Raw genomic sequence first — 17201 nt, forward strand, 5'->3', positions numbered from 1 at the left:
AGCAAATAAAGATAGCAAATTGGCGAGAAATTCATCACCCATTATTTCTTAATATACAGGCGAACCAAAATGACCTTTTAATTTTCTATTACGGGCAAAGCCGTGCGGGTGCCACTAGCATGATAATACAAGCAATTTTCAAAAATTGATACTCATATTGTAAATTTGGCTGCAAGTCAAATTACTTTTGTTATTATAAAATGATACAACTCTTGTTATTAACATCTTAAATATTAATTGAGACCCACTAATATTCAGATTAGTATTTATTTATTCAATATTTTTTTTTTCTTTTTTAAATGGTTTTTACAATTGGTCAGATGAACTTAGGGAAAAGTGGATGGCGCAAAGTGATATAGTTAATTTTATTCACTTATTCAATCATTTATTAAATCACTTATGTATTCATTTACTAATTCATTCGTTTACATCCCTCCACCTAATAATTCACTTATTTATTCATTCATTCATTTATTTTATTATTAATTCACTATTTTATTCATTGATTTATTTTTTCTCACATGTTAATAAATTTATTTATTTATTTATTCATTTATTCATTCATTCTATTATTTTTCATTTGGTCAAAAATAATAATAATAATAATAATAATGAACAAGTAGAAAATACTTTATAAGGAAAAAATTTTTACTTTTCACTTTGTTCCAAGTATTTTTAAAATGAAAACTACCCACTTTTTCTGAAGGTACAAATTTACTGCCAAAAATAAAAAATAATGTTTCAATGCAAGTTTTATTATAAAAAATTGTTCTTTCTTTATGTACTGTAATTTTCAAAACAACTTTCCAATTTGTTCATTTTGAAAAAGATAAGTTATCTTAATTATTTCACCCCACATTCCCCTACTGCATTGGCACAGCAAAGAACATTATAATAACAATATCGGTAATTAAGCAAGAGTGATTAGAGCATGTAGTAGTTACTACAGTGAAACCTCCCATAACGGACACTCCCGAATAACGGACACCTCTAATTAACGGACATTTTTGCAAGTCCCAGTCCCTCAATATAGGCCATTCCATGTAATTCACTCTGAATAACGGACACTCCGAATAACGGACAGTTATTTAACAAAAAATTTCCCTTGCGATCGTAGCACTTCCGGTTTTTTTTTTTTCTTTTCACAGAATATCTTAGTATCTGCTTGCCTTACTTACAAAGCTTTTCATCCTCCACAACTGATATTCCACCCCCCCCCCCCACCTGTCATTTCTTTATCACTGTTTCTTGGAATTAAAAGGGTGGTAATGGGCAGAGGCAGCGATTGGGGCTTAAAAGTTGGGACAGAAAAAAAAATAACTAAAAGGCATGGTACTTTTTGCGGGCAGCAAAAAATTAAAAAGGAAAAAAAGTCATAATTTTGCAAAGGCGGGTTTTGAGAGTATTGAAGCAGAGTGAAAACTGATGTCAGTCTAACAATTAACGTACGTTTTTCTTAAGATTTTAATGAATTTTATACACAATAACTATTCAAAAGTTAAGATAAAAAAGAGGAAACTGGGCTCTTTTTCTAACTGGTGCTCTCGGGAGATGCAATTGAGCAGACCGGCGCCGGTAGTAGTCGGCTTTATGGCGCCTTGGTTTCGTTGGGTTGTTTAATTTTTAGACATGAAAAAGATTTGCCCATATTCCAGGTCATATTGAAAGCTGTCAATCATGCAATAGCGATATTCGAGATAAAATAAATAAATTAACCATAAAAAGTTTTTTTTTGGGGGGGGGGGAGGGGGTTGCTCCGCCGAATCGTCGCCGTTGGTAATCAAAAATGAGACGTCAAACGGTTTTAACTGATTACATTAATTGATTAAATGCTTTTTAAGACAAGTGTGTGCTGTCAGTATACTTTTATTAAGAAAAAAGAGATTAATTACACTTGATGTAAAATGTAGTAAACCTTTCGCAATTGTTTCGATTGTGTTCTACAAAGGGAACAACAGCCCACTTTGAAAAAGGTAAATTAAGTAGTTCCTCCTAATAGCGGACACCTCCCAATAACGGACAAAACGTCTGGTCCCTTGACTGTCCGCTATTCGGAGGTTTCACTGTATTTTTTAGAATGTCTCAAGAAGTCTTGCAGTCAAAGTAGTAGAAGTCAAAGAAAACTTCTCCCCCAGATGGACGTCAATGGAAACTAGTGCTGATTAGGGTTTCAGTGCCGATCGCTCGCAATCGGACGTTTCTCTCGTTAAAAGTGACTCCCATATCTCAAAAAGAGAATTAAAGCTTTGGCTTGGCACCAGAGATATTGAATTGCTGAATTAATGTTCCCAATCTGTGGTCGATTGTCCCCAAAGGTGCAGTTTGACTCAATGGGGAGGGGGAGGCGATACGTATTTAAAAGATAAATTATTAATAGTAAAAACTAGCGAATATCCAAATTGAAAACGCATTCGGAACCAATTGTTCAGAGTTCAGATAAGTTAAAAAGAAACAAAGTTCAGGAACTTTCTCTTCAGACCTCGGTTGAACCATGAGGAAGATTTTCATCGTTCATTACAAAGTTTTTCATACTTTCTTTTTCAGTTTTAAGTGTCAGTGTTTTCAAGTCCCTCAGATACCAATTTAAAAAAAAAAAATTATTTTCATAAAAAATGTACTTCTTTTTTTGAAAAGTAAGTCAATGATCTTAGTTATTATTTCCCTCCAAATGCTTAACTAAGTTACTTAACAGTTCGTTTGTAAAAGAAGAGGGGGAGGGGGTGCGTTATAAAGGTTTTTTATATATTCAGTTTTATTTTTTATTTTCAGAGTGATTGGATAAAATTTTTTTGTTACGTACATTTTACTTCTTTTTTTTTTTTTTTTTTTTTTTTGATAGATAAGATAATTTATTAACAAACAAAATACACATACATAACAATAAGCAAAATTAAAAATGTAAAGTTAAAAAACTTACAAATTATAAAACATAAATTACAAACTTCATAACAAAATACTAAGAAAATCTTGACTATAGTTCAACACGAGTTAGTATTAAATTCAACACTAAAGAGTGCCAAAGGCACTGTCCGCAGTGTTTTTTAATTGGTTTAGTATGGAGTACAAACACAAATATGCATTAACAGAAATATTTACAAATTAGTTTTACACAAGTAGTAAAAATTTTACACAGAACAATTATTGGACTGTTTGACTCCAGAAAAAAAAAACCTATTTAAACTTCTATTTAAAATTAGGCATTTATATTTTTAATAATATCGATTTCCACAAGCGCCAACTTATGGTTCTTTCAGGGGGGTAAAAGATGTCAGTCAATCTCTAGAGGGGAGCGATGAGCTCAAAAAGGTTAAAAACCACTGACCTAACCCAAAGAAGGAAAACAAAATGAGACAAGGTTATAAAATTTCCTTAATCCACAGTTGTAGCAAAAAAAAGTTTCCTATTTCTACTGTTACATATTCATTTCCTTCGCATTCTCTAAAATGTTTTTATTCTCAACAGTCCCGATGAGCCCTGGAGGTACACAGTCTTTGCCGGTCTGCACAAATTATCTGCTGAAGACAGCTCAACAGTTAGAAGCTACAAAGTAAGCGAATACTTAAAGCGTATTTTAAACGTTCCTATTTAACGACTACCTAACGACTATAGTAAAAATCGTAAATATTTTTTGCTACTTCCTTAAGTTAATAAAATTGAAAAAAAAAATTACTTTCAGTCTACCTTTATAAAACTATCTAACCCATCCCGTACAGTTCTTCGCACCAGGGGCCCACAATGAAACAAAAAATAAAATGATTGCGATCAAAAGAGCAAAATGAAACTTTTTTTTTTTTTTCCTGTGACGCATAAATTATTTGCCCTTATCTCCATTTATCGACATAAGGTCTTAAAGTCTGCCAAAGTTTCAAAGAAAGTCGCAAAGTTTAAATACTTGGCAAGAAAGGGAGCATATCTCGTGACTTCACGTCTGCATGTGGCATGACATCCATCTACAAAGCATGTGAAAGATGTCTTCCATTTCTCATCGAAACTCGCTAAATCTGGCGACATCTGAAAATTTCGGCAGACTCTAAGATCTCATATTTTGATAACGGGGAGACGAGGGCAGATAATTTGTGCGTACAAAAACGTGTTTTAGTATGCTCTTTTGATTGCTACTTATTTTTATTTTTTTTCAACACGGAACTATAGTATGGGTCCCTGGTCATTCCACTTTCTATTCTCAGGAATTAATTTCCTTGAGAGGCTCACGGCAGCTCAGCTCCAGTACGTTACGTTTTCAATGAACTTTACAGATTAAATTCAATTTTGGATTACATTGGCATGAATATTAGATCTCAAAAATATAGAGCTCTGAAGTTTTTTTTTCTTTTATTGTAAATCAATACCCGTTTATAGCCATTGATTAATTAATATCTGAAGCTATTTATGGATGAATTTGATGGAAAGTGAGTCATAAACATTCCGAACGAATAAGTATCTCAAAAATAACGCGGCTAAAAAAGGGGGGCACACACCCCTCCCAAGCGTTCGCTCACTGAAAAAAATTTGTGTTAGGTTACCAGTATTAAAGGGTGTAACGTTACACGAATTCTGAAGTGTGTAATATCATTGTATTAAAAAATCAAATTGTTGAAGTAACCTTGCACTGTGGTTTGTGTAAAGTCCCACCTGCAGCCAGTAAAATTCAAAGCACATGCGTAAAGATCCGCATCGGCGCAGAGCTGGTAAACTCTTATTAGTGAAACGAAAACCGTTCTTTGTGGCAGAGAGATAAAAACTCTTGCTTTGCGACCTGTCTGTGAGACTCACGTTGTGGGCTCTGCCACTCAGGTGTCCTAGGTGTTATTTCCTCTCTTAGTGCAATAAAAATGTCTTGTTCGTATATTAAAATAAGCAAATAATTGGTGTATATTGGTTGTGAAAAAGCATGAACTTGATAAATATTGAATGAATGAATGATTGAAAGCAAAAGCTGTAAAGAAGACAAAAAACAAGGGATTTCTAGCATGATTTCTTTTTTATAGTGTTATAACGAAATTTCAAGTATTGCAACCTATTAGTTTATTTTTGTATTTTCAATTTGAAACGTATAGAAAGAAATTATTACTTGATCATTTAATATATCTGAGTAATTTAAACCACCGAATAGTTGACTTGTATACTTAATTTAAACTACTTAAATTAAAAATGAGTACCTGTTCAGGAAAGTCAGATGAAAGCTTAATTTTTGCTAATGTGTAACCTTTCAAGCAATTTCTCTGTAAGAATACAAAAAATTCTGGTGACACCTTACGCAGAAATGAGTGAGACGTTACGCTATAGTAATATTACCATGGTATAATCTTCCATATGTGATGTGTAAAATTACACCAGTTATATCAGTTAATTATTCAAACGCAATGGCGGCAGCTATGCTACCACCGATTTTAGGGAGTAAGGTTACACATTTTTTTTTTTTTTACAGAGCTCTCATACCAAGCGATTGTTTGTGCGCTTATCAAGGGCAAGTCCATTATTTATCAATGGGGTTTCTTCCTTCAACTCTCGCTCTACCTCTGTAGAGTTTCGTTAAAACACATACAAAAATGGTCTTAAAAAATTTACCACCGAACAGACACTTACTATTGCATTTGAAAAGGGTTTTCCTGAAAGTTTTATCCCGAACCTGGTGATTATTGCAAAATATTTTAATAGTAATTCTCCAATTAATAAGTAAAATTATAAGATACAAAATTATAGTGTTTAGATTCAGCACAGCTATATTTTAATATTTTCTCGTACTCTATTCCTAACTTAGTATACTTACTCTTTAATTCAGGGGTTCCCAAAGTGGACGCCGCAGGGAGAGGCCCCGCGCCTCTCCCTGTGGCAGGAGGGAGAGCCCCCTACCCTGCAACGAAGGGCCCATGGTTTCAATATATGCATTTTTAATAGAAATATGGTAGGGTGCCGTGAAAAAATTCTAATGCTTCAAAGGGTGTCGCGAATCAAAAAAGTTTGGGAACCCCTGCTATAATTCTTTACGCAGATATTGAATACTATACTGCTCAAAAAAATTAGGGGAGCACATGGTTTTAACGAAATTGAAAAAAACATAATTCCGGAAACTAATTTCCAATAAAGCCTCCATGTTTTCAGAAAACATGAGAATAAAACTTAAACTTTGGAAGTAAATCAACGTTTCTGTTGTCGAAAAGCAGAAAAACGATACAAGTACAGAAATCGCGATGTGACAGAAGACCATGTTTTCACTGTCTGAGCGGTAAAATTCAACCGTTCATTTTTTTTTTTTTTTTAAATTGGAAAATGCTACGACACCGTAATTTATCGGAATGCATGGCTTGACGTTTTATCGGGGGACCGGAATCCGGGCGAACACAAAGAACTGTAGCAGACGATGTTGGAGAAACATAATTTCATGTTCGTTTCACTGCTCTAGAGGAGTAAAGTTCCCAGTCAAATGTTTTCTGCTTCTTTTTTGCTGTATTGCACCTTAATACACATGTATACTCCATTTTATGCAAGACCACCTCACAACGGTTTCTTCACTTTTGTGTGATTGCTCCGTGCTCCCGTAATTGTTTTGAACAGTGTATTTAGAGATGTTACCGAAATTTCTTTTTATAGATTTCTGAAATACATATTCATGAAAATTTCGACAGCAGTTCCTTTTCCAATGACATTGCTCTGTTGAAGACGCAGAATCCGATAGACGTAGCAGGGTCCGGTGGATACATTAATGGCATTTGCCTACCTAAAAGTACAGAGGACCCCACTGGGTTTTCCAGAGCAACTGGTTGGGGTTATACTAGACAAGGTGAGGAAACCATAAAGAAAATAAATCCAATTGAAAAACATAATTAATTAGGTTTCAAATGACACCGTTCACTAGCGTATCCATATTTTTACGTCATACTTTTATTGTGCTTTAGATTTATTGCCTAAACATCTGGATTAGTATTTTTTGAACTCTTCACTACGAGTATGTCGAGAACTTTCAAAAAAAAAAAAATCTTTAATGGAATTTCTTAAGCTTACGGCATATCCTTACAAGTTAATAGCGGTTAGAGGTACAGTGGCGGACAAAAAAAAAAGTGCGAAACTTGCAAAAATTTACATTTTGAAGATTTTCTGGGGAAATAAGAGAACTTTGGTGAGATAACGACATTTTTGAGTAAAAAATAAATCACAAAATCAAAAAACCAGAAACTTTTTTGATCATCCTTCATCGTAAAATCTAGAAAGAAGCTGTAAATTTCAGCAGTTAGAGTGCTTACTATGTACAATAATTTTATAGATTTTCCTGAAAGTGTATTAGGTAAAAGTAACAATTTTGTTAGCGTGTTTTGGTTTCGTAATATGCGGAGCTTTCCGTCTTTACCAAACTTTCAGAAAAAACTTGACCGCATACAAAAGAATTACTATACTGAAATTTGAAATCGAAATATTGAAAATTTGATGAAATATAGAGCAATATTTTTTTCACTGCGCATGCGCAAGAGACAGCAATTTATAACTTCCCTACTTCGCAGGCATATTCACAACTAATTGTACGTTTTAATGAAGAAAATAGGTCATAAACTGCAAGAAAACGCTAAACAAAACTCCCTATCCAGCTAACGGCAAAAATTACTTGCGCGCTTGTGCTAAGCCACGCGCATGCGTTTTTCGGACTTTTGCCCGTGTAATAGTTCGGCTCGGTTGCCCATTGAACCGATATCCCGTTGTGTATTTAGTTAATTCTACGTCTATGGTTTAATACCAGTGGAGGCAATTCGGGGAGGGGGGGCGACCGCCCCCGTACTTTTTTCGTCATCAACGATTGCATCAACGATAAGATTTTAACTTCAAAACATTCTGGATGAGATTACCCAAACGTCACCAAATATAGTTTAAAATTTCAGTTTTAAAGCTTCAATTTTGAAAATTTTCCGGTAGAAAATCTCCGAGCGCACTCCCTCCTTCCTTTAAATTCAAGGATGATCTAAATTTGCATTATAAAAAGTCTCCAGTATGAGAGGAAAATTCAGAAAAAGAATCCCCCTAGATAGCGTAAAACTGCGTTTTAAGACTCCAATTTAGAAAGAAAAACAAATCCGGAGATCTTTTTCTGAAGTCCTCAAAGGAAGTTCAAAACTGAGTTCTTAGGATTTCATCAGTTCAAAAAAAAAAAAAAAAAAAAAAACTAGGAGAACCTTCGAACTCTTTCATTCCTCCTTCATCAGTCAATAAAAGAGAAGTCTGAAAGAATGTTTTAAAAATCGTTTTAAACTTTGCAAAATTTCTGGGAGCGAACCCAAAACCCCTTGCTCTAAGTTTGCTAAAGATGGTTTTAATTTGCGTCTTTAACGCATCATTTTAAGATTTTTTTTTTCGAGAAGAGCCTTCCTTACCCTTATATTACCAAAGACAGTCCAAACTTCTTCAATTTTATTGTTATTAGTAGTAATTAGACTAAAAAAAAAAAAAACATTATGGGGACAACCCTGGAAATTCCTTTCTGTTCCTCAAACGTTAACAACCTCAGTCCAAACAGTCCAACAGTCCAAACTTCTTCAATTTTATTATTATCAGTAGTAATTGAACTTTATTTAAAAAAACGTTATGGGGACAACCCTGGAAATTCCTTTCTGTTCCTCAAACGTTGACAAAACACTACTAAAATTGCGTTTTTAAAGCTACAATTCCAAAACATTTACGCGAGAGAACTTCAAAAGCCCCCCCCCCTTCCCCAGTCACTTAAGATAGCCTAAAATAGTCCTCAACTTCCTAAAAAAAATTGCCCCCGCACTTATAAGCCCCACTCGCCACCTCTGTTCAAAACGAATAATAAATATGAAAAGGTAAACTGAAATTTGTGTAAACTTATAACTTTCAAAAACATAGAGTGAACACCTGGCTGCAATTCTTGATTGCGAGATCTTTTGATTTGTCAGAAACTAATTTAAGTTTTTTTATTATTTCTTTTTATTTTATATATATTTGCAGGTGGATATAAATCAGATGTCTTGAAGCAAGTTTTGCTCCCAATGGTTGACCGTGATACATGTAACGATATTTTCCATGATGAAGTTTACAGCAATATGATATGTGCCGGAAAAGAAGGACGTGATACATGTCAGGTATAATCATCAATCAATTAATCACTTTTGAACATTCATTTTCAACTAAATGAAATGATGAAAAAGGAATAAAAGTTCAATATAAATGGTGGCTTAGAATGAAGAAAGGAACATTCAAAATCCTAGTTTTTTAAAATCGACTTACTGACGTTTATTTAGTTTAACTTTCGTTCCATTTGATGTTGAAATTTTATCTTCATGCCAAAAAAAACATTTGCGTAATCCTCAGAAAATAATGAATTCCGTAAAAGTTGTTTCTTTGCCAGAGTAGTATCAATGCAGTGAAAACAACCTTCTTACCGATAAACAACGCACTCGCTTCGGACTTCGAGTTGTCTTTTTTTTTTTTTTCCTTCAAGCAATTAAAGGTATCAAAAGTATTAAAGTTTCCTTTGTGAAACATTTTTTTTTTTTTTTTTTGAAATCTATTTCATTCTAGAGATGCGTCGTTCGTAAACGAACGGGTCTAAATGACCGATTCCTTCAAATGAACGGTACATTACGATCCATTAAAAAATGAATGCCCCTTCTTTTGAACGACGATATTTATTTTATAATTCACTTTTTTTTATAATTTCATTTTCAAAACGTTTGAAAAATTTTTTTTGTTTTGTTTTGTTTTTACCTGTGACTATACTACACTTGCTGATACGACAATTTTTTTAGAACTAATTCCCTATTTCACAAAAGTACATGTTGTGTTCTTTTTTATTACTATCTTGGTTTATTACTATGTCATATTATTATATTTTTTATTACTTTATGTGTGGCATCACACCGATAGTGGAGCTACGTGAAAGAGCGGACGCTACATCGGGGAATCGCACTAGATTTGCAAAAGGCAGTGCCTCTACCACAGCCCAATTAGAAAGAAAAAAAACACATATACAGTAAAACCTGCAAAGTTGACCACCTTTGTAAGTTGACCACCTGTCTATGTTGACCACTTTTGTCAGGAACGGAATTAGTCCTATCTCGTATAATGAAGGAAAACCTCTGTAACTTGACCACCTTTCTATCTTGACCACCTGTCTATCTTGACCACTAATGTACCCCAAATTTGGTTTGGAGTAATGTAAAAAACCCTTTGTAAGTTGACCACTTGGTTTATTTTTTAAAACTTAATTTAGCAAATTATTTTATTATTTTTTTATAGCTTTCCAAGAATATTTTTGATGCCAGACCAGCATTTTACCAACTAAATAAAACAGCAGCATAACTAAATCCCCTTGTAAGTTTAACCACATTGGAAAACTACTAAGAACCAGATTCTCCAAACTTGTTTTTCTTTTGTTGTTCTATTTCAGTTTACCTTTTGTACTCTCTGTTCAATGAAAACATATGTCAGTAGAAAAGTACAAAGTATTTTTTTCCAGTTGCAATATTTTTTGGCAACACTGGAATTGTGCTAGAGTAAAAGTTACTTGCATTGCAGTATTTCTGGTGCAAGGGATTAAGAAATAGGACATTTTCATTTTCAACTGCCTTTTAGAGATGAGAGTCCAGTTTATTGCTCTTTGTGTTATAATTTTACTTAAAATGTCTTCAAAAAGAAAATTAGTTGAACTTGAGATTGATAAAAAGTATGAAATATTAAAATTAATTGAAAAGGGAGAAATCCAGAGAAAATTCGCTGACACATTTCCAAAACTAGTGTCTAATAAGAGCGCCAAACTTCAATAAGGAGTTATTTTGTTGAAAAGTAGATCATCATGGTTATAAATGTATTAAATGTATATGAGAAAAAAAATAATCAAAAAATTTGTTATTTTTGATTAGCTATGAATTTTTAGGAACTCTTAATATCAAATAACATTTTATAAACAATGATATTCTTTTTTTTTTTTTTGATCAATTTACTGAAATTTTAAATTTACATGACACATTATACGTCATTCTGAGAAAATAACCTCTAAAAATATTTGAATAACATTTTAAATTATTGCTTCAAAGTAATGTTAAACAATGAAAGTGAGTTGAATGGAAAGAGTAAGTGTCAATTAGTCAAAAAATGAACACATGGTGCAAGAAATGACAAAAAAAGAAAAAATCACTACCCCCTTTATAAGTTGACCACCTGTCTAAGTTGACCACCAAAGTACTGCACCGCAAGTGGTCAACTTACACAGGTTTCACTGTACTATCTTTGTAGCATTGAAAATATTTTAGAGGTTTCTTCCGCTAATTTTATTACGCCAGTCAATTTTGCTATTTTTTTAAGAACTAAAAATTAACTAATTTAAATGTGTACCACGCTGGATTGAAACCGCAACTTTTGGAATGGAAAAGAATTATCTTACAACTCAATAGCCGAGAAATATCTAACAAAACGCACTATAACTGCTTTATACATTTAAGCCTAAATAAAATATTTTTTGATTAAATTTTCATCGGCATATTTTTTACTGTTAACTAAGTTTACATAGTTGCTTCTTTTTAAGGAATATTAAAGATAGAATGAAACATTTTCAATGTACGTCAGTAACTCTCGCGAAGAGATCACCCGTAACTTTTTTAAATGAACAAAGCTGTTCAAATGAACGAATCCAATGAACAGATTTTAAAAAAATGAACGATCCTCTAATGAACGTAACATTAAAAGAACGGAACATTAAAGAACCGTAAAAAATTAAATTTCCATTTGTGTAAACGGAACAATACACAACGACATTGCCTATCTCTAGTTCATCCAAACATTACGCTAAGGCGCGAAATTCAACTAGAGCTCAATCCTCTTTTAAATAGACTGGAATTCCTGGGGAGAACCTCGTTTTTTCCCCCTTTGAAGCTCTTAGAGACTAAACTCGAAGGGGGGGAGCGAATTCAAATTGTACTCAATTTTAGAAGTTAAGGAAGGAGTTTTTGAGGAGTAAAATGAGACTTTGAAGTACTTTTGGACTGTTAATATATAAATGATGTTACATTTTCAACATATCTGACCGCCTTTCCCCATTGTCACAAAGTGTCACACTACACCTTACTCCTCCCCTTCTCACAAATCATATTTTTCATAAACATATTGTCATATAAACTGTGTGATGTCACTTTTTGTCACCCTCTCTCTAGGGCAGTCCGAAGAGGGGGTGGGGCGAGCAAGGCAATCCTCCGGGTGCCGCCCCTTATGTCGTGTATCAGATACCCAAATGATAGACACCCAAAATAAAGAATCATTGCAATGATTCTCCATTTTTTCCTAATGCATGAAAATATTCCTCAACATTCGTTTCCTTTGTATCATTGAAATTGAAACAGATATAAGTTCTGAGAACATACCTGTTTGGAATAAAAGAAAACGCACTTCTTTTTTGTATATTTCCCACCATGTTTCTGGGAATTCAGTTCCTGCGTGGAGTAGAGGGAAGGGGGCGTCATCTCATGCTTGGGAATATGATAGAAGAAAAGGTTTAGGTTGCCCCATGATGTCAAGAAGAAAATACTTTCAGTTCACAACAGTAATTTCAATATGCTGTTGCTAAGAAACCATTACCATTCTGGTAGTGAGCCTTCATATTGGTATTTTTTAGGGTCTTGTTCAGCAATTACGATTGCTTATTGTTCTCACTTGACCGTTGAATGACGTCCGTGCCTTTTTCAGCTTCGACCAGGGGCTTCTGCAGCACCGCCAACAACTGTCCTCTGCAGGCGCAGCTCCTCTGGTCCTGATAAGCACTGTCTCCCGGAAACCGCTTCTTCAAACGCCTACAAGCGTACACACAGGTCAATGCGCACACACAACTATACACATGTAACCGCCCAGGAGGAGGGGCAGGCTTGGGGGTACAGAAGTCGTTTCTAGAAATAATAACTTCAATGAGTAGGGTCCTGTTGCAACTCGTGATTGGGAAACACTTAATATGAATTCCAAATTTTAGAATTCAAATTATTATTTTTTTCTTTTTTTGATTTTTTTTTCTTTAATTTGAAATGGCGGAGAATCTTACAAAATGATGAGATAAAGATAATTGAAAGTTAAATTTGATTCTAGGGCCCGAGCACCATTTATCCTTGCCTTAATTCCGGCCTGAATTATTTTCAGTAATTCAATTGTTACTATTTTCTTCTTTTTTAAGAATAAAAATCTTAAATATACTCGAGAGAGAGAGAGAGAGAGATAAATAAGGAGTAAAAAAAATATACACTCTATATTAAAATTACAAGTAAAGTAACGCATTGATATATACTTTTTTTCTTCAAATAAATGTGCATTTTAAACCAAGGATGATCAGTTTGATTTATTGAGAGCCAATTCCAAAAATCATTCAGTTTGTGACAGTTCGGTACTGTTGGCTTAGCTTTTGGCTTTAAAAGTGGAAGTAAAACAACAAATTACGTAATGTATTGTTGTTTAGTAAATTCATTACAAATATGAGTTAATATGGGGTGTTTATCCCCCCTCAATTACGGTTGTGTTATAATTTGTATGATTCATAGCCCTTGGATTGTTTTGTTCATTAATATTTACAAAATGCAAATATAACGCATTACCGCGTATGATGCATTGTCATAACTACACTGAGTGACAATTGCTAAGGAACAAGTGATTTATGCAAATTTGTACCTCAACCACCTGGCCAATGGAAATAAATTCAAGTTCAGATGCCGTGGTAGACCAAGACTCGTTATCTGTTTAAACGACAGTCTATACATGCTCAAAATTCGTACGAAAATTCACGCTGTTTGGTTTTTAACAAAAATAGTGTTGGATGTTAAAAAAGGTTTTCTATGAAATTTTGTTTGGTTCTTGAAATACTTAAGAGTAAAATGTCAGCAAGACATCCTTAAAGTATCTGCGATCGTGGACGAGCGGTTGGACGACTGGAAGCAGGTCAAAGTGTCACCAATGTGGCTGCTGCAATGGGAGTATCAAAAAGTGCTATCTCCCAATTAAAGACGGCCACTGAAGGTGGAAATGTTTTGCAAAAGCATGCCGGGGATCATGGTAGGAGCACCACACCTTCAGAGGATTGCTATGTAGCCCTCGTGGAAAAAAGCAACAGAAATTTCACTCTTGGACAAACAGCTGCAAATCTAACAACCTCTACCGGTACGTATGTTTCTGCAAGAACCATCTCACAGTGAGTAAATAATGTCGGTTTGTATGTACGGAAGCCCGTATGTTGCATCTAAGTTCAACCACGCCATCCTCGAGTGAGATTATGCTGATGGAAGGAACATGTTGGTGAGATCATCAAAATTGGTCTAGAGTGATGTTCTCTGACGAATCTCGTTTCAGTGTGACAAGTGATTTTGGTCACCAACTACTGTAGAGAGAGCGTGGAACATGTTATGCACAAAAATTTGTTCGCGAACGTGATTGGTACAGTCCAGGCATCATGCACAATGGCAGAACACAGCTTCACATTTTTGAATAAGAAAGCGATACGTTACGAATGTATTGCAGAGATGTTACGCTGGCTCATGTTCGTCTTTTTAGGGGGGCTGTCAATCCAGATTTTCTCTTTACGAACGACGATACATGGCCACACTGGAGCATTGAAGTGTCAGACACACTGCAAAGTGAAAATATTCTCTGTATGCAGTGGCCTGCTTACTTTCCCGACTTAAATCTAATTGAACTTCACTGGGAGGCTCTTGGCAGACGAGTTGCGCGAAGAACCGTCCCTCCCAGAACAGTACAAGAACTCAAATCCTAATTGAGAGAGGAGTGGGAAAACATCCCTCAAACACTCCTCAATAATTAGTGGGGAGTATGGAAAACAGATGTAAATTGTGCATCAGTGTCCTTGGTAATCATACATCATATTAAGGTACTCATGTCTCCATCATTCTGACCTAGATCATTTTTTTGGTGTTCCATGAAAATCATCTAAGTAGGAGTATTTTTTTATTTTTAAGATTTTACTTCATTAATGCAGTAATATCTGTATTATTTGAACTTATAATAAAGGCACATCCTCCCTATTAACTATATATTTCGTTCTATTTCTTTAATCATTATCTATTCTTTACTATTCCAAAAACGTAATTGTTCCATAGCAAATGTCAAGCAGTGTAACTTGATTGGTCTGTGTGTATGCAGGGGAGGGCGGCAGGAAACATTCACCCTGTGCGTCGTCAGTTCTTCGGACAACCTGCCTCTCTTTTTCCCTTGAATGGAACACTTAGAAACAAACTTTAAACAGAAATATTACCAAAGATCCAGATCTCACAAAAAAAAAAGTCCTTATAATCAGTCTTTCATGCTGCCACCTAGTGATAGGTGATCAAGTAGCAGACGATTTGTATGAAATGTGATAAATGAAATACATGAAAACAAAATTATGGAGAGATGGGTGATTATTTCCCTTCTATGCGAAAAATTATAGTCTGTTTCCTGCATTCAATTTTTTTTTTCTTTCTCAACTGCAAGCGCCCCTCCCTCCCCATGCTTTCGTCCATGTAGCGAAGTTAATGGCTGTCGATCAAAGCATTTTAAATCTGTCTTAGAGGAAGATTATGTGGTCTTGAACTAAAAAAGGAGCTTTGAATGTGTTTTTAAAAAAATGAAGGATTTTGAAAAGCTCTTCAAAAACATTTCCTAAATGAAGGAGTATTGGAGGAGTTTTGAAGGAGCTTTCAAATCCTGATTTTTCCTCTCTGGTTACTTACTAAAATAACCACGAGGTGGTGTATTCAAGCTCTAGAACTTATTGAGCTAGCACGAAACTGCAGTATCTGGATGCCGTATGTAAGCTGTCAGTTATTACTACTGCTATTAAGCTGCAACTATTTACAGCTTATAACCTCTTAATGTTGACTCATTTTCCTTGCTCTTGCTTTTGCAGGCAGATTCTGGCGGACCACTTTTCCAAACGGATGAAAATGGCATATCGACCTTGATTGGAATTACGTCTTTCGGGTTAGGATGTGGCAGAGATCCTGGGGTCTATACGAAAGTTGCTTTTTTCCATGACTGGATGACAAAGATTATTCTTAATTAATTTTTCCACTGCAAGACAATGGCAACTACAAAGCATTCATCACCTCACATATGCAGGGTTCCTGACAAATTATTTGTTTGTCCCAGGGGAAAAGGGACCCAAGTTCTAAAAAAGGGACCTCAATTTGTATTTTAAAGGTTAAAATTTTGGATGCACTGATCAAGTGACAATACTTGGTTATCAGCCACTTTAGACTATCTATAATCGGCACAGTTTAGCCAATTAATTAGCTGAGAAATAGTTTTTAATTAAATTACTTTTGCACAGTACACTAAACTATATGACACTAAGGTGAACTTATAACACCTAATCAAAAGTTTCAAACTCCAGCTATTGTGTCCCTATTTGATTTAAAAGTAACAAATCATAGTAGGAATAGATGACAGCTTTTTTTTTTTCTTTTTTTTAAGAAAAAGAAATACAACTGAATAAAAGAAGGTACAGGAAAAAGTTTTAAAAAAAACTGAAATTTAAAGGAGAAAAGGGACTATATTTTGAAAAAAGAGACTTTAAGGGATGAGAAACTATAAAAAAGAATTTTAGGGAGGGAAAGGAATTAGTTGGAAGCCCTGCATATGTGAACTGATACAAAAAAAAAAAAAAAAAAAAAAAAAAAAAAAAAATGCATCGTCTTAAAAATAAAGAAAACAACTGTTCTCCTGAAGGAAATTTGAAAAAGCAATCCTTGTCACTGAACCTCATTTTGCTTATAAAGTTTATTCTTTGATAATTAAAGAAAACTTCGGGGAGATTTAATGGTACTTTTCTATTTTAAAATAGCTTTTTTTGAGGTACAATGATAATGTGTTCCATTAATATTATTTAGAATTACAAAACATATGTAATTGCTTGCACCACACGCACAAAAATTAGTAGGAACTGCTGCTTCTTGGAAAAAGGGTGAATTTTACAAGTTTACAGAAAGTCGAAAAAAAAAATGAAATTCAAGTAAAAACAGTGAGGTTCCCATCAATTTTTCTGAGGTATACTCCCAGTTTTCCACTATGCACAATATGTGTATGGGATCATATACATGTCTAAAAAGTGTTTGAGAATATACGGCATATATGGAGCACCCCAATGGGAACACTCCCGAGTAAAAACGCATCAAAACTTGTAATCAGACACCTAAAGTGCATAGGAACTAGTGAATAACCCAGGCGTGATAGTGGAC

The 17201-nt window shown here is 34.4% G+C and overlaps 1 protein-coding gene across 1 annotated transcript in view; it reads left to right on the plus strand.

Moving 5' to 3' along the window:
* LOC129224789 (U21-ctenitoxin-Pn1a-like) overlaps positions 1-16583 on the plus strand; it is a 28225-nt gene extending 11642 nt beyond the window's left edge. Inside the window, exons 5-8 of the mRNA XM_054859338.1 lie at positions 3463-3547; positions 6592-6781; positions 8953-9086; positions 15872-16583. Coding sequence (XP_054715313.1) covers positions 3463-3547; positions 6592-6781; positions 8953-9086; positions 15872-16027 — 565 coding nt within the window. The 3' untranslated portion in view covers positions 16028-16583. The remainder of the gene's footprint in view (positions 1-3462; positions 3548-6591; positions 6782-8952; positions 9087-15871) is intronic.
* The last annotated feature ends 618 nt before the right edge of the window (positions 16584-17201 follow it).

Source organism: Uloborus diversus, chromosome 6 (assembly GCF_026930045.1).
Source record: "Uloborus diversus isolate 005 chromosome 6, Udiv.v.3.1, whole genome shotgun sequence".
Classification (NCBI taxonomy): domain Eukaryota; kingdom Metazoa; phylum Arthropoda; class Arachnida; order Araneae; family Uloboridae; genus Uloborus; species Uloborus diversus.